This window comes from Kogia breviceps, chromosome 10 (genome assembly GCF_026419965.1).
Source record: "Kogia breviceps isolate mKogBre1 chromosome 10, mKogBre1 haplotype 1, whole genome shotgun sequence".
NCBI lineage: Eukaryota > Metazoa > Chordata > Mammalia > Artiodactyla > Physeteridae > Kogia > Kogia breviceps.
The window spans coordinates 99,518,322-99,536,488 of NC_081319.1; the positions used below are offsets into that span (position 1 = coordinate 99,518,322).

The window sequence follows — 18,167 nt, forward strand, 5'->3', positions numbered from 1 at the left end:
ATCTCTGGGAGCGGCGGGGAGGACAGCTACTCAGAAATCACCTTGTGATCATCTCGTGTATCCACAAAAGGCTCTCCAGGTTTTCCTGGAGAAGCAGCTCCGGAGGCCTGTCTAGAAACAGTGTGCTGCTTAGCTGGTGGTGGGAAGATCACTGGGACAGGAGACAAAGGACATCCAGGACAGCCTTCATACAGGGATTTCTATCTGCCTCGAGTCGGGCATGCTCTGGGGCTCTACTTCAGTGCTTGATGGAGCTCCGTGGACGTGACCCAACTCCGAATGCCTGGAGTTCATGTATGCTGATGAGGTCCGTGGTCCTTCACCTTCTACCGTTTTCTGTTTCTTTTCTTTCCCTTCTCGGTAGCCAACATAATCGCACAGCTATCCACCCTCGGCTCCCATAGGACTGGTCCCACCCCTATCACTTCTGATGTCCCCTCAGGGCCTCCTTGCCAGCCATTCCCGGTTGTTGAATGGGCCCCAGAGAAAGGGATGGAGACCAGAGCTGTCAGCTCTCCTCCTGCTCCATCATCACAGTACAACCTGGGTGGAGTAATTTCCTTCTGATCATTTGGGTACAAAGGACCAGCATCTTGTCTTCGTTAACTCGATGACTTTTCTTTCAATAACGGGACACCCAAACGACGGAAGAAGAGAAACAAGAGATTTTAGGATGAGGACCCATCCTTAAATGGCTCCTCAAACCAGGATACAGTGCTGTATGGTTTCATCTTTCAGTATGTGGACCTTTCATTGTTAGAAGGAACACAAAGCTTCCTGGAATACAGATACTAAGTAAAACGTTCACCCGGAACACAAAGCCCTCGGTATCCCTTTAGCTTCTCTTGCTGCTCACCTGTCCACGTCATAGACTTACCTCCTGCATCAGAAAACTGTCAAAAACAAGGACTTCAACCTTATTCTTAAAGAGCATCACCAGGCTTCCTGGGCACTGAGCTCGAAGGGCTTTATCTCCTTTTCTCACTGACTAAGAGGAGTGCGGTTAACGGTAAAAGTAGGAGCCCCCCAGCTGCTGACTGGGGGCAGACCCTCCCACGGCACAGCGCCAACACAGCAGAGAACCAGCCCGTGGTGCGAGACCCCCGGTTACGGGGCGGAGTACAGGGGGAGATGATTAACGGAGGTCAGTGATAAAGGAATGAAAAGCATGAAGCTGAAAGATGGAATCCACATTTTTAGAGAAGAAAACAGGGGGCAGAAGTCCAAACAACAACAGCCCCAAGTGCCAGGAACGTGTAGTCACAACAGACTCCGTCCAGTCAGCGGCCTTTTCTCCCGCAAGGGATCGTCATCACGGTGACACCTGGTGCGCCCCAGCTTTCTAGCGAAGCACTAGAGAGATCACTGTGAGGGCTCTGACGGCTCCTCTGTGTGCCGGGAAGGAGCGGGCCTGGGGTGATGGCCGCCATCGTGCTGCGAAACGTGAGTGATGCCAAGAAATGAAATCTCTGGAGCCTTTGAAAGGCTTCCAAGAATGTCAGCATGCACTGCCTGCCCGCTCTCTGCTGAATGCCTACTTTGGCTGTCTGCTTAGTACTGAAAGTGCCAGACGGGCCTTCACACAAAGAGAGAAAGTGTTTGGGGCCCATGAAAGGGGAAAGCAGAGCCTTTCCGATGTGAATGGTGAGATTCAAGAAGTAGGAAATGAAGTGGCGGGGTGAGGAGGGGCCCTCAGGAAAGGTAGGAATAGAAAACCAAAGAGGAGGAGACGGTATCTATCTACCTACGCGGGGTAACTTCTTGGTCGCGACCCACGATCCAATCTGGAGATGTAGACTCTACCATCACACTACACTCCATACTTGGTTATCATGGGAAGATCTCTTGCTTGTAGACTCGCCACGTATCCAAGGACCTCTTGATCAACTGAGAATACGAATTTTTAAGCCCTGCCAAGTCCGAGATCAGTGTACCTCTGTTTCCATTTTAACACTGAGTATCAGTGCCATTTGTGCTGTTTGTTATTGGGGACTTTCTTTGACTCATTTTACCTCCGGTGTATTAACAAAATAAGAGATGTCTGTTGTAGTACATCTGAATATCTTGGAATATTTTATTCCTTCGACTGGGTTTAAGAAAGGAAGAGAAATGTTTTGTAGAGTGAACCGTTCTCTAACCCTTAGCCGTGCTACTCATAACTCCCTGGGCACAGCGTGTACTGCTGGAAGAAAGCACTCTGTGGCATTCTGAGCTTTTCCAAAGAGGCGGTCTGATGTCATTGGTGGCAGACACAGTATGTATGGATCTGTCTTCTGTCTGCACCATCTGTTTTTCTCCTTACAGGCTATTGTTCAGATTCTTCTCTTCTCTCCAGAAAGTGTGCCTCTCCATAAGAGCATGGGCTTTAGGTGTTAAAGGGACTGATCTACTATTCTAATGTGGGTTCCCTCTGTTCTCTCCTTCCTAGAATCTTATGGCAAGGGCCCTATACGACAACGTCCCAGAGTGTGCTGAGGAGCTGGCCTTTCGCAAGGGAGACATCCTGACTGTCATAGAGCAGAACACAGGCGGACTGGAAGGATGGTGGCTCTGCTCCTTACACGGTCGGCAAGGCATTGTCCCGGGCAACCGGGTGAAGCTTCTGATTGGCCCCGTGCAGGAGACCTCCTCCAGTCAGGACCCGCCTACTTCTGGCCTGATGCACCAGCCCTTTGGCCAACAGAAGCTCTATCAAATGCCAACCCCCCAGGGCGCCCCTCGAGACACCATCTACCAAGTGCCACCTTCCTACCAAAATCAGGGAATTTACCAAGTACCCACTGGCCATGGTACCCAGGAACAAGATGTGTATCAAGTCCCACCATCAGTGCAGAGAGGGATTGCAGGGGCTAATGGTCCCCACTTAAGTAAAAAGGTGAGTGAACAACAGACTGGATTTTTGTTCTTACTTAATTTTTTCCACTGTACTCAAAGCGTGTGTGTGTGTGTTTGCACTCCTAAAATAAGAACTTGAAGCTTCCAAGAAGTACATCAAAGAAGTAAGTATACCTTCCAAGAAGTAAGAATATCTAAATACCCTATAGCCTGCGTATTATTTTTCCGTTCATTGGTCAACAAAACCTTCCTGAACGCCCACCCCGTGCCAGGCACTGTTGATCCATCGCCATTATGAGTTCCCGAGCCAAAGCCAGGTCATAGTGCATCATCAAGTGTTTCTCTCCAAATTTCTGATAGATCTGAGTCATTCCTATAATAACACCTGAGGTGGTGGGTGAATATAGTGGGGCTAGAGTATTTAGGAAGGCATCATGTTAAAAAAAAAAAAAAAAAAAAAAAAAGGAAGGCCCTCTCCAGCACTCTATATAATTCCAAATGCCATAACAATTTGAGATAAGTCGAAAATCGATTTAATTTCAAGCATCTAGTATATTTTCAATGCTTGTGATACAGTGATGAATTCAAGAGTGAATCTAGCCTCCATGATACTTACGCTGTAGTAAGGAGACATAAGCAGACACTGAGAGTCAGGTGGGGAATTGTGCTGCGAAGAAAATAATACCAGTGAACTTGTGGAGGTTAACAGCCAACACAAAGGTTATGCTCCTGGGAGCATTGCAGGGGAAGCCTTTTCTCTTCCGTTTGCTGGCAAATTCCAAGGGCCTACAGTGGGTCCAGTGAGGTCTGGCATTAAGAAGGGACTAATTTAACAGAATAAGAAAAGATCCCTGAGTCACAAGAGGCAACATGCAGTTGGACACCAGAAGGAGCTGTTGATGCTTAGAACGGGACGTATACATGTGCCCTGCCTCGCGAAAACCTAATACAGAATTTGAATTTACAGTCCCAAGTAGATTATGGAATATCTGTTTGCATGATAATGGAATCCTGTGCTGGAAAAAATAAAGGAGGGGGTGATTTACTGTTGGATTCCTTAACTAACAAAGCCACGAATGTATTTTCAAATCACCTTTTATACAAAACGTGTGTTTTACAAAACACTGCTCAAGAGCACAGGTGTTACCTAAGCTGAGTGTATAAACATGAGGAGGAATTGCTCAAGAAGTTAACACTTTTCCGACTTGTATTGCCTGGGACGATGATCCCTGTCTGGGGGTCAGAGACTCTGCACCCGTGACCTTTCAGAGCCCTTCTTACCCCAGCGATTTTAGATTCAAAGGGAGAGTCAAACCAGGCCTCTATCTCCGGAGGGAAAAAGGACAGTTGAAAGGTGTGACTATAAATAAATAACTTCTCTCATTCTTTGCCCCGGTTGTGTGCATCTTAAAAATAGCCCTCCCTCGTCGGAGCTGCTGTGAGGCGGACAGGGGAGGCCAGCACAGGAAATGCTTGGCTGAAAGGTGGTGGGGTCTGAGCTTTCATCACAGTTTATTTTGGCAGGAAGGTGACATGTTTTTCTTTTTAGACTCCACCTTTTTAGTTCCAAGTCTGAAAAGTCTAAAACTTCGGACTTCTTCCCGTGTCACTTGCTATAACTGTACTTGCAGGTTTGTTCCTGGACCCTTGATCCATTTAGAGGGGAGAGAGTTTGACGCACCTTCCCTCGGATGGAGGCTGGAGTGCCGGGGTTACCATCGGGCACTTGAACTCGGTGTTTCTGTTTTTGTTTTGAATTCTAAAATCAGTGGAAGGTTTTATGTTTAGCAAGAGGTCGGTGGTTCCTGTAGAGGGAAGCCAGCTTCCGGAAAGGTGCTCTGCCAGCCCTTCCAGGGGATGCCACAGACCTGGGGGCGGCTTGACCAGAGCTCAGGGGTAGGCAGTGCCTCGAGTGCTGTGCTTCGAGCAGGCGGGGTCCAAGGTGGTAACGTGGTGAGGCCGGAGGGGACGGTCCTGGCTCTTCCCTGCCAAACACCGTGTTCTCTAGGACACCTGACGTCACCCTGAGTCACCCTAGCGCCACCGGTTCTCAGGCTGCCGCCTCCATCCTGTCCACTGGACCACTGGCTCACGCCCCATGGGAGTGGGTGTGCCCTCTTCTTTCCTTTCCTCTCCCTCTCTTTCCTTCTTTCCTTCTTTTCTCTCTCTCTCCCACCCCCCCTTTTTTTTTGCTTTCTTTCTGTCTCCCCCTTTCTTTCTTCCCTCCTTCCTTTGTAATGGAGATGGCTTGGCTGCTAACAGGTGATTTTAACCTTCTGAGTAAAAACAGCTGCTTTAAAAACTTCCATCAACATCTCCCTCGGTGACGTTTCTGACTCAAGACCTTCTCGATGGGTGAAAATCATACTAATGACTTAAGCCAAGGCTCCAAGAGTTAATCTCAGTACAGGGGGGGTCCGGCAGGGGTTTTTTTTGAGTTCTCATTGTAGTAGTTTTGCTGACTTACTGAATAGCCCCATACCCGTTTTTCTCTTTTAATTTCCCATCTGTAAAATGATGGTGAACCCAGAACTGGACATTCCTGGCAGCTTACATCATAGTCCTTAAAAGCTATTAAAGGAGAGAAAGAGGAGGCGGTCGAATCTTGTTCTGAATCACTAAAGTGTGGTTCTAAAATTTTAGGGGACATAAGAATCACCCAGAGAGCTAGAGAAGGTGAGTTGAGATGCGGATTCCCAGGCCTCCCCCAGACTCTAGCCCCAGGGCCGGGGAATCTGCATTTTAGTAAGCTCCTGGGATAGTTCTGGGGGAGGTGGTCCAGGACTGCACTTTGAGAAGCATTGTTACAGGGCCATGAAGGGGGTTGGATATGTTCCAATCTGTGATTCGGGACTTTCCACAGTTAACGATTCCCTTGATGTTGCTACAGACTGTGGGCTTCAGAAGTTTTATCTACCACAGTTTTTTCTACTAATGAATCACATAGGAAAAAAAAAAGACAGTGAATTCTGCCTTGTATCACTCCAACTTTGCTGTCTGGGAAACTCCAGCCCCCACCCACCTTCTTGCATCCCATCCACGTAAAGTGAGATTCGAGAGAGAAAGAAAATCATATAATCTCCACCCTTTCCTGAAACAAGAAGACAGCATGAGGATTGTAAAAAGAGCCTGGGCTCTAGGGTGAGGTTGACTCCTGGTTCTGTTTCTTTGGTAGCTGTTAACCCCTTGGCAAGTTACTGAACTTCTTTAGACTTCAGTTTTCTCATCTATCAAATGGGAATAATCATAACCATCTCCTAGGGTTACTGTGAGAATTCAATGAAACACTGTATAGAAAGGACCTGGCACAGAGTTTCGCAAAGCAGGGGCTTAAAAAAATCAGTGCCCCTTGCTTTGTTTTTCTTTCCTTTCTCAGAGTTTATTTTGAACCGGTCAGCCCTGTTTGTGTTTCATACTCTGCACTGAATATGCAACTACTTTATTGCTAGCATATATGCTGTTCTCTTTGAGTGTGGGGCTCTCTCTTTGGTTCTCCAGAAATTTTGTACAGGGTGGAAAGAACTCTCAAAGTTATCTGGAAACCATATACACTGACACCTTGACTTAATTTCATTGGTCTTTTCCACTCTGGGTTTTGTGTGCAGGGCCGTTTTATCCATTAGGCATTGTGGGCGGAATGCCGTAGGTCTACGAGAACGTTGGAGCACTGAACAAAAAGTCTTGGCTCCGAAATATGAAACACAAAAACTGCAAAATAGAAATTAATAAACGTTTAGACAAACGTGCAGGAAACAACACAATGTCAACCTCATTAATTGTTACATTTAAATGTCATAACTATTTCATTACGTGTGAAAACAATTTGTAGGTTAGATTTTTCTCACTTTGAAAAGCCTTCTAAATATGCCTGTGATCGCCAATAACTCACAGGCATTTCTAAATTAAATGAGTTACTCACAGTCCAATAATTTGAAAAGTTGAATTATATTTTTAAGAAGCGTCCTCGATTTTTTCAAGGCAAAATTTAGTTAATGTGGGACTGTGGTTTGGAGGGGACGATTTCGAGCCAAACTTCAAAAGCATAAGGTCTACAGAGGTCTAAAAGAGCTTAATTTCTCTACTTCAAAGATCAAAACCTGCCACCTGACTTTATCCATTTTGTGCCTGATCTCCACAGGGAATTATGTGTGTTTCTCTGATTATTCTTTGGACATGTCGCTTTTATTCTAACTGGTAGAATTAGATTTGCTTTGCATCCTTCGGAAGACCAATTTGGGGCTAAATTATGAATTCCATTAAGGCAGGCAGAGGCCATGGCTGTCTCTTTACTGCTATAGGCCAAGCTCATAGTAAACCATCAGCACACAGATAACAGCCAATGAGTGAATGCACAGGCGGAAGTGAGAAACGAAGCATTTAATTTGAGTTGACCTTTAAATAAGCTGAAAAGTGGTTCTGATCTTATCACCCCTTCACCATCACACGTGAGTCAAATCCCGTGTCTAGCTCATTAGTCTGCTATGACATATGTCAGATTTCACGTGGTCATCTTCCCCCAGGAGGGTCTTGGAGAGTGTCACCATCTGTTTTCTGAAATGTTAATTCTGTTCACAACAAATGAGCGTCCAAAGCATGATGTCACGTCCAACTTTTCTGAGGGCCTAACTTGTATGCATTTTGCCAAATTTAGGCAACAAGGTTAGTTAACACGACTATAGTCATCTAAAAAGGAGAACCACACTTTTCCCACTGAGGGACAGTGCTTCCTTTACCTCTACTCTTATGTATCTACTGCCTTTCCTCATCTGTGCTACCTGTGAACTCCTATTCATACTTTAAAATCCATTTCAATGTTCATCTCCTCTGTGAAGCTTTCTCTGCACCCCAACAGTTTCTCCTGCCTCTGTGGTCCCAAAATTTGTTGTAATTTCACTTAATCTCAAGGGAGCTCACAGGCTCATTAAAACTTGAATGGCCCACATTGATAGTGTGTATGATGGACTGGGCAAGTGCTGCTTCAGGGGTGGCACTCCGTAAACTCAAGTAACAGTAAGATTTATCTAAACCCCACGACATCATCTTTAAAGACCGTCTCCCACCTTCCAAGGTGAGACATAGCCAAACATTGGCAGGAAATGATTCAAAGATTTTAACCAGGTCTTCCAGGCCCATTCCTTGAAAAGTAATATGAGAACCATAAATAGTTTATGCTACAATGTTTGTGCCTTCTTAGACACTGAGTCATCATCAATTACACACACATGCAGGCACACACACACCCAAAGCCATTGGTCAGGGAACTGAGGACTTCCCTTATTGGGATGTGAAGCATTGTGAAATCTGGTTGCCCAGAACACCACTCATATACCAGCAAACCAACTGCTATATATTAGCAGTATGATTTGTCTACCAACAAGTAAAAATAGATTAAGAGGAAATGAAAGCTCCCAGAGAAGATAAACTCTGACTTCACCTCACATTCCTTTGTTCCCTTCCTACACACACACACACACACACACACACACACACACACACACACACACACACACAAAGTCATACGCACCCTCAGAAATACTGAGGAGAATCAGAGTTTGACAGGGCAGAGGGTACCTCCAGTTTCTTCACTTATAAACTCAATAAAATATGACCCTGTTCCAGAATTATGCATTCCCGTATAAAGTTAATCCTGATTTAAATGAATTTTTTTTCCTCAAGACCATGGTTCTTTAGTATATGCAAAGAAGTGATTGTTCACCTAAAATCTCCACCCTCAAGAGTCAAGATAAAATTTAAATCTTACACAAAATCCGAGGTCCTTGAGCATTTCAAGGGCTCTATGACCTCACTTTAAAAAGGAAAAGGATCTCTTCCCAGTTAAGTCACCCAGGCCAGTGGAATGAGCAAACCGTAACACCTCCTTAGAAATGAACAAAGGCCTTTTTTGTTTGGTCAAGGCCAAGGCCTTCAAACTTGGTGGCAATTGCTTATGAAGCTCATAGATAATGCATATTTCTAGGAACGATTTAGTAACTTCTTACAAACTCACGACAAAGCAGACAGAGGTAATCTTCCTTCCTTCCTGAATGATTTCATGCTAAGTGACTGTGCTTATCGGAAAGACTAGGTCAGCATCGTACATAGTATGTTGGCTGGCTCAGTAGATAATGCTCTATTTGTGAAGGAGAGAAAAGAGTATGGAATTTTGGTGGTTTGACAGTAAAGCTGAGACTTCCTATTGGTTGGATGCGTTTTTAAAAGCAGACTTGCCTGAGTCCCGTGTGCAAAATGCAGAGCTGGGCGCCTTCCTAAATAGCTGTGCCGGGAGCTTCACTGTCCAGGTCCCCGTCCAGAGGGGCTGCTCCTGTCTACGGGGCGCAGGCGCGACTCACGCGGGACGTGTATGTCTCCCTTCAAAGCTGTGATTCCAGCAACGTGGGAGGAGCACCGAGGAGTCCCATCTTTAAAGGGACCCCACAGGAGATCAACTTTTGAAGCCAAAACAAATCCCTCAGCAAGGCCATGATCACATCTGATTCATTTGAATCATTTTTACAATACTTGCTTTTCTTAAAGCATGGTGTGCTTAAGCCAGTTATTTCTCAGAATAGTTATGCGTTTTCACGTTTCAGCATGTTATTAAGTTATCACTTCTTTCAAGAATCGTTTTAGATCTAGAGTGGGGTGACCTGCAGGTGCCTTTGAGCTTGGTTGCATGTTAGGGGCGTAACGTGCATAATCGCATCTAATCCTCCCAACAGTCTCCTTAGGTGTTCGTCACAGCCTCCACTTTGCAGGGGAGGAATCTGAGGTCTGAGAAGTGAACTTGCTGAGGGACATACCTCTAGGAAGAGGCAGGATTGATATTTGAGCCCACGTCTGTCCGACTCGAAAGCTAATGACTTTTACGTCCCAGCTAATGGTTGATGTTGCCAAGCCCTAAAAGAAGAGGGCATATTTTAAACACTTCACGAGCAATTCCAGCTCACCAGAACCCTTCGTGCTAAAAAGCATCCTGTTGGTCAGAAAGAATGAAAGGCACTGCCAAAGGCTCCCACCTCAGATCCAGAGCGTAGCCTCAGTGCTGAGGGAGTCTGAGATGCCCGCCACCCGGGGACAGTCACTTGCTCCAGGGCACGCTGAGCCTCAGAAGGCCTGAGCGGGTCATCGAAGTGCTGTAAAGACGGTGGTACCAACGTTCTGCTACGCTGGCTTTCTCTGCCATTGGAAACCCCGTCTTTTCAAATGACTTCACATTGCTCCAAGTGAGTAACTTCGTTTAAACAGATACAGTCAGATCTCCCAGAACTGGCTTGCCAGTGTGAAAGGGACACCCCCAAAACATAAGATACCCAGATTTCAAGTTTTGCTTCTCAAATAAGGACGTGACTTTCTTTAGGAGTTATTTATTTGTGAAGTTCATCTGTCTCACTGTGTAGCCTATAAACACCGTGTAGCCAACATGGCACTGGAGGGGGGGGCCTGATGGGCTACTGGACCCCTCTCACCGAGGTGCTCCTTCACACCCCTGTGGTCACTGAGCTGAATCACCTCTGAACTTTAGTCCCCTCAACTGTGAAATGGAGAGTAGGGTTGGATTATCGCTTAATGGTCTTGGCTAGAATTTCATGACCCCAAACATCCTTATCTGATTCTTTCCCAGAGTCACTTGAAAAGTCTAGTAAAACGACTTGGCCTCAAGATCCTTAAGAAAGAAGAAAAGATACTCAGGCGTTGATGTGAATTTCAGTTGGCCCCGATGTTTCGGCGCGTCCTTCTTTTACCTTCCTTTCGGGTCCCGCCCACCTCTCGGTCTGGAAAGCGCAGTCTCCTTTAGAGGATAGAACCGTGTCTTAGAAAGCAAGGAGCAGGCAGCAGCACGGGAGGGGGGGGGTCGGGGGTGCTGAGCGGGGACCCGCAGTGTTCGCGGACTTGGTCCCATACACGAGAACCCTTCCGGGGAGCGCCCCGTTAAGAACTCTCCTCCCTGCTTTGTTACCAAGAGCTCAGACGGTGGGTCATCCTGGAACTCGTTTTCTGCCCCTCTTCCTCTGTTTCACCCTCTCGGCTTGGGTGAGACCCTTGCTGGGTCTGATGCCTCTTAAAGCGACAGCCCTGCCGCAGCCTTGGGTCAGCGCCATTCAGAGCTGGCAGCAGGTTCTGCCGTGTGAGCTGTTGGCTCCATCCTCCATCCTGTCGTGCCTCCCAGTTAAGTCACAGCGTCTTTCCTGGGTGCAGAAATTCTCAGCCCTTGACTCTTTCCGTAATCGCATCCCTTTAGGGCTGTCTGTGGGCACCTCTCTACAATCCAATTCAAGATCTAGATTTAGTGCTTAGTGGTTTGTTGAATTTATTTGGACAAAAAAAGAACCCAAATGCTCGTGCCTTTTATAGTTTTCACTCAAAGAACATTTCGGTCCGTGAGATATAAAGAAATGGCTGTGCGGTGCCCATCTCTGGTCCCGGGCTGTATTCAGCTTCGTCCAGAGAAACACCCTCAAACCCTTGCAGAACGCAGAAGTCATTTCCCATCATGTTCTTTCATGTTTAAACGCTTCTAGCTGCTCTTTGGCGCTTGGTCACTCCATAACTAAATATTGCTTTAGCACTTGCTACACAAAGAGCTTCCTGAAAGCAGCAGGGGAGACATGCTGGAGGCCTGACAATCGGGGCACTGTTTGTATGCAGTGGTTTGCCGCCCGAACGCTGTGTCAAAAGAAAATGACCCAAGAGCGCCATTCCACCTCTGAGCTTTCAGTTGTGACTTTTTCCTCCTTTGAAAAAAGAGCCTGGCCGTGATTTTAGACGTGGCTAGCGAAAGGCTACATTCCAGCATAAAATCAGACATCAAAATGTCTTTGAAGGAAAGTAAATCACCTCCCAAAATACGGGGGGAGAAATCTTGATGAGCACGAGAGAAGCAGTCAGAAGGGTTAACGGTGCACGGGGCCCATGAGGGTGTATTTTTAAGGCCGGACTCGGTTTTCATTGTATTGTTGCTATAACAAGTAAATAAATGAGCTCACTGCTACACCCAAGTGGGGCAGCAAGAATTTGTAGAGAATTAATAAATCCAGTCAGAGAAAAGCAACACGTAATCTTGGATTTTAAACAGACAAACCTCCATAACTTTGCAGTTTCTGAAAATGGGATCCAAGTTCTAATGAGCAGCCACTGATAATTCCGATGTTTCTTTTCCTAGGGTTTTCTTTAAAGGGAAAGGGTCACACAGTTCATGGGCTTTAAGACAAAGAAGTTATTATAAGATCAAATAAATACTGTGGTGGCTCTGCTAATGCTTTTTAAGGCCATTTAAGTGTAATAAGTCCTTTCCAACAGGCAGTTTTAGAAATCAAAATACTCTTGTTAATGTACAGGTCCAAGAGATAGTATAAATAAAACTGGGTGTCAAGGAATTAAAGAAAGACAGGAAGCAATGTAATTTTACTTTCCACATATGTCTAGAAAAATGCAAAAGATGGCTGCTAATCAGTGAGGCCTACTTTTGAATTCAGATGACCTTAGGTGCTGTTAATGGCGAGGTTATAAATCTGTACTGTAATCATTATGGCACAGTGGCACTTTTTAACTTCTCAACAATTACCCATTACATTTCCTGAGCACCACCTGGGTTGCCCAGCTCTTGACTAGGCCTTGGGGCGGAACGCCAGGAGCTGGTTACACACGTTCCTGCTCTGCCGGACTCATGGGTAAACTCCACTGGGCCATTGTCGAGGCATTATCTAGACATCAGAAGCAAAGGACTGTGTAATTCACACCGTTCCTAATGTTGCTTTGGATTGTAGAGACTTAGACACAATTAAATCATGGGATACGGAAACTTAAAAGAGTGACAAAAGACTCCTCCCTACCCCTCCAAGGGGGATTTCATATTACTTTTTAAAATTTTGTTAAAATTGTAAAAAATTCTGTTTTTACGATTTTGAATGTTTTTTTTGATACGTACATACATCCAATGTAGAACTATGAATAATAATAATAATACACTGGAACAGGACCAGTGCAGCTCCCCATCCCATCTTGGTCTCATCCACTCTACCCCATTCTTTCAGTCAAACAGGAGGATTTTTCTGCATCCTTTTTACTGTTTTGTTCTTCCTTCGGGTTGCTGATAGCATGGAAGGAGGGAAAGAGTCAAAACAGGGGCGAGTGTTGGAGGAGAGAAATGAGAATTTGTGTTAAGTATGTGAGCAGTAGGGCTGGTGCAAGGGAGCACAGAACATGGCGGCACCTGAGACCCTATGACTGGGCTTTCACAGGGTCGCTGGGCGGGCAAGGAGGATCTGCCTTCATGAATGGTACAGCCTGCGCCCTTCCCATTTCCCCCAGCACACCCCTGAATGGGCAGCATCTTGCTGAAGCTCTCCTAACCACGGGGGCCTCTGTTCTGCTATGTCCCATCCCAGGCTCCCACCAGCTCAGCTTTAAGGAGGGAAACTAGATGCCCAAGGGAAGCAGCGCCCCCAAGTAGACTTGCTGAGACCTTGGTACAAGTGATACCATGTGAGCAGAAGTTGTCTTTATAGAAAGTGTTTTGCTTCTAGACATTCCTCATGGGTATGTGTCCTACTTCTTGGTGAGATCCTCTTGACAAACCCAGCATGGCCTCTTCCACTGAAAAGAAATGCAGAGGAGAAATTCAATAAAGTCTCTTGGGTTTGGGACCTTGCTGTCTTTCTCTTGGATAAATATCTATATCTCTCAGATTATAAAGCACGTTTCCTCCTGGGGTTTTCCACTGGTGTGTCTTGTGCTGTTATGGTGGTAACTGTGACAATGGCAACACTGATATGACCAGAGTAAAAGAGTAACCCAAGTAAATACACTGATGATCAACCAAGGGCAAAAGTCTCTTGTCATGTACCCACTTTAACTTGAAATCCCCATTGCCTCGTAGACCTCACTGGGAACACTGTATACATCTGTGAAGATTAGTTTCTTTTTCTGTGACTTGAATCTAGGAATTATTAAATTTTGTATTCTCCTATGGTTTAATCATGAAACATTTTGAAAGCAAACAGCCTTGAGATCCGTGATCACCAAGACAGAAACATCCTCATCCTATTTGGAAGGAAGCAGGAATTGGCTGTTTTGTTCTTGTTTCTGTTGCCTTGTCTCCCGAATTCCTAGTTATCTTTGATTGTGTGTTGGACATTTGTGGTTTCTAAAAAATATTTGTAGAAATAATACAAGGCCTATAAAGCTCTTCAGAGAGAGTAAAAATCCAGAGAGGATTTTACTTCCTCTGCCAGCCTCACAGGCACACATAAATCTAATTTCAGGCTTTGAGATGTTCTTGCCAAGCCTGGTGACTTAAAGCCTAGCTTCGGCCTGTACAAGGGTAGGTTCACTTCCAGCTACTCCTGACTTTTGTATGCGGCCCTTAGGGTCCCAACCCAAACTGCAGGTTGGTTATCAGGGTCCCTACCTTGGTGAGCCCTGGAGTCCAATGTTTCCCTTCCCCCATAGAAGCTGAAAAAACACAATGTAGCCCCTCAGACCTGTTTTAGATCAGCAAATGCCCCCAGAGAAAAAGCAGCCTCAAAATTTGGGCTTCCCTCTTTGAATTCCTTCTCCACTTTTCAGTTTTGACCTGGTAATTCTTTACTATCTTTTAACTTTTGATGTTATCAAGAAGATTTTTCATATATTCTCCTCACTTTTTTAAAGCTGTCTTCATTAGGGTGATTGATCTGAATTACCTAGTCCACAGTTTAAGCCCCCAAATAAAGTCTGCTTAACCTAGGTAACAATTATGATAAAAATAGCTGAGGCTTACGGATTTATGCTTTGCCAGGTACTTTATGTACTTGATCTCATTTAATACTCCTAATAGCCTCTAAGTATTATTACTTCTGTTTTACTAATGAGGAAGCAGGCCAGGAAATACCTTGGTCATGTTGTCACAGCTACTAAGTGGTAGAGCAAGGATCTGGATCCAGCTCTGCCTGGGTCCAGCTTACGTTCTCAATCACTCCCCTCATCAGACCTAATCCTTTCAATGAGCCAAAGACCCAATGTGGCCTTGGCCTTTGGTAGAAGACTTCATGCAACACGGGCCTGTCACATATTTTCAGAACTAGAGAAAGCATGACTCCTGTTCCTTTCTATTGCATTTTTTTTCTGATGTTAAGGTAAAAAGCAGAGTTAGTTTTCATTTCTTTCTGTAAAACTCCCCCATATGTTTCTGGCTTGTGGCTGAGAAGAACGCAGGTGTTTGGGTCACATGCAAGCTCTAGATTGGGGAAAAGGAAACCATCTAGTGGCCCTTCTTGGCCACCATCCAACCGTGGTTTGCACCAAATAGTGGTCAGGTGATAAATCTTCCATGGTGTCTGATTTCTCAACTTTACCTAACATTAGTCACCCTGCTTTCTTGGCCATTCCACTTGCCCAGCACTACCATGCATGGCTGATAAGACATGCCCCTTATCCCATGGGTCCCACGCATCCTAGGGCTGACTTATCTGGAAACCAACCTCATCCTCTATAGGCAGACCTGTTTAGTGTCCTCTCCAGATCCACACCAGTTTGCTTAAGAAAAGCTTTGAGTTTTCCTTTAGTTCATTAATATATTCAGTCAATACATTTATCCAAGATCTACTATATTCAAGGCACTGTGCTAGGTAGGCCCTGCTGTTTCTATACAAAGGCAGGAGAAATGGTCTCTGTCTCCACAATGCGAAGAGAAGAGAAGAGATGGTCTGAAACAGTGAAACCTCAAGGGTTAAGCAGTGTTAGAGATGTATATGCACACGCGGAAGGTTCCAAGGACGGAGATATTGTATCTGTCTGAGAAAGGCTTTGTGGGAGAGAGGCACTCAGGTTGGCCCTGAAAACTGAATGAAGTTTGCACATGAGGAAAGAAAGTGAGCATCTTGGACAAAGACACAGTGTGAGTGAAGACGCAGAGGTGTGGCACGCAGGGCATCTATGAAAAATGGAGTGGCTCAGTCTTGCCAAAGCACAGAACTGGTGAAGAGCTTTCAGGTCCTACCCTCGGACTGAGGAAGAAGGAAGAAATGCACAGACGAAAGCAAGGACCGGGCACCCTGGGGGCCAGAGACGTGTCGTTTGGCCAAGATGCTGTTTGAAATATTTGAGCCAATTTCCAAAATCAGATATCACATAAAAATCCAGATTTCTTTTTTTTTAATCATTTAAATTTTATTTATTTTTTACACAGCGGGTTCTTATTAGCTATCTATTTTATACATATTAGTGTATACATGTCAATCCCAATCTCCCAATTCGTCTCACTACCACCCCCCCACTCCAGTTTCCCCCCTTGGTGTCCATACGTTTCTTCTCTACATCTGTGTCTCTATTTCTGCCCTGCAAACCAGTTCATCTGTACCATCTTTCTAGGTTCCACATATATGCATTAATATACGATATTTGTTTTTCTCTTTCTGACTTCCTTCACTCTGTATGACAGTCTCTAGATCCATCCACGTCTCTACAAATGACCCAATTTTGTTTCTTTTTATGGCTCAGTAATATTCCATTGTATATATGTGCCACATCTTCTTTATCCATTTGTCTGTCGGTGGACACTTAGGTTGCTTCCATGTCCTGGCTATTGTAAATAGTGCTTCAATGAACACTGTGGTACATGCTTCTTTTTGAATTATGGTTTTCTCAGGGTATATGCCCAGTAGTGGGATTGCTGGGTCATATGGTAATTCTATTTTTAGTTTTTTAAGGAACCCCCCCCCCCGACTTCTCATGAAAATTGGAAAGATCTGGCAACACAGGGAGTACTTTTTCAGCATGGTGGTTGGCTGGAGCTGAGGACCGGCTGCCACCTTTCAAAAGAGTGTGAATTCTGTGCCCCCAGCACAGGATCCCGGCTTATCTCTCCCTTCACCCAGCCTGCTCAGCCCACAGGCGTCTAAGCGTAAGGCCCTGGCTCTGCTACAGGTGCAAACTCAAGCCGACTGAACGTGGAGACACGAATGACAGACCTCCGGGCTCTGTCCCAGCCCACTGACTCTCACACCTGACGGTTTTCAATGTTCCCTAGCCCTCGCTGCTGCCCCAGACACAGCCTCCCCTTTCAAATTTCAGCATGCACGGCTCTCAAAGTTTTGAGACTCAGAAGTCCTAACAGCATCTCTAAAAAGCTCGTGCCTCCCAGAATCTGAGGCTCAAAATGGTGTGAATCAAAGTGTGGGGTGGGGTAAGTCATGTTTGTTCGCTTGTTTTTTTCTGCAAGAGGAATTGGTGGAGTGCTAACGTGACCCCAGTCTCCAGGCTTTAGACCCTCCCATGCCGGGGTCCGGCCTCCGAGACTTAGTCCATGGACTCTTCCCCTTCTACACGTCTATAGTCTGCCCTTCTCTGCTTCATAGCTCTTCTCAAAGTGTCCACCTTCAGACTCTTCCATTAGTTGACAAGAACAGTTTACTAGCGTCCGAGGAAGGCGGCTTCCTCATTTGGGCAGAAAATCCATATTTGGAAAATGCAGATCCTCTGCAGGGGAGCCAGGAAAGTAGCCGGTCATGAAGCCCTGGGGAACCCACGGTTCAGCCCCCTTTGTGGCAACGCTAGAGAACTAAGAGGTCAGTTTGGTAATTCCTAAGGCTAAGCCCTTATAACTATAAATAAATACGCAGAATGAAAGGAATGCAGGAAAGAAAAACAGACGGAGGAAAAAAGGAAATGAAAAACCTGACTTGATTTCATTGAGAAAATTAGTTTTTAAGATGCTCTCTGCGTAGCAATTACATCAGTGCCTTGCCGTGCAAATGCCCAGGAGATTTCCTTCCAAATGTACATCCCCTTAGCTAGACCTCGGTGTTCCTCATAGGCTGAGGTTCAGTCATCCTGGGAAAGTAGAAAGGTTTTTGTGGACGATGTCAAGCAGGAAGAAAAGGCCTTACGAACCACAAAACTGGATACTTTGCAAGGTACAGAACAGTCAGCACTTTCCTCTGAGGAGAGAACACACAATTGGCATGAAAGTGACCCAAGCAATGGGGTGAGGAGGAGAAGGTCCAAAAGTAGAGGACGTCCAGCTCCTTGTCCTCTCAGGCGTCACACAGGGGCTCACTCTGTGCCCTGCCTGTGTCTGACCAGATGCACAAGCCCGGCCCCATTTCCATGCCATTTGTGGACTGATGCGAACTGGACAGTAATATCAGGATGCTGGCATCGGGGAAGGTTGTATTTTGTTGGCTTTTTCCCCCTGTGGTTTTCACCATCTGTTTCTTTTAATGCGTAAACAAGGAAAATGACTGGTTTGGAATGCAACGTTTTTAAAAAACCAGATGACCACAGGCATCCTCTAAATGAGAAAGAGAGAGCACGCGGGGGGTTCTGTGACATTTGTCAGGAAGTGAGACCTGAAA

General features: G+C 45.6%; 2 protein-coding genes across 4 annotated transcripts in view; one reads left to right on the top strand and one right to left on the bottom strand.

Moving 5' to 3' along the window:
• Positions 1 to 18,167, top strand: part of NEDD9 (neural precursor cell expressed, developmentally down-regulated 9) — a 299,037-nt gene that overhangs the window by 270,255 nt on the left and 10,615 nt on the right. For all 3 annotated transcript variants that reach the window (XM_067006770.1, XM_067006769.1, XM_059077758.2), the window contains one exon: positions 2,429 to 2,875. In XM_067006770.1, the coding sequence (XP_066862871.1) occupies positions 2,429 to 2,875 (447 nt within the window). The remainder of the gene's footprint in view (positions 1 to 2,428; positions 2,876 to 18,167) is intronic.
• The window catches only part of SMIM13 (small integral membrane protein 13), a 188,193-nt gene that overhangs the window by 96,038 nt on the left and 73,988 nt on the right, over positions 1 to 18,167 (bottom strand). The window lies entirely within an intron of this gene.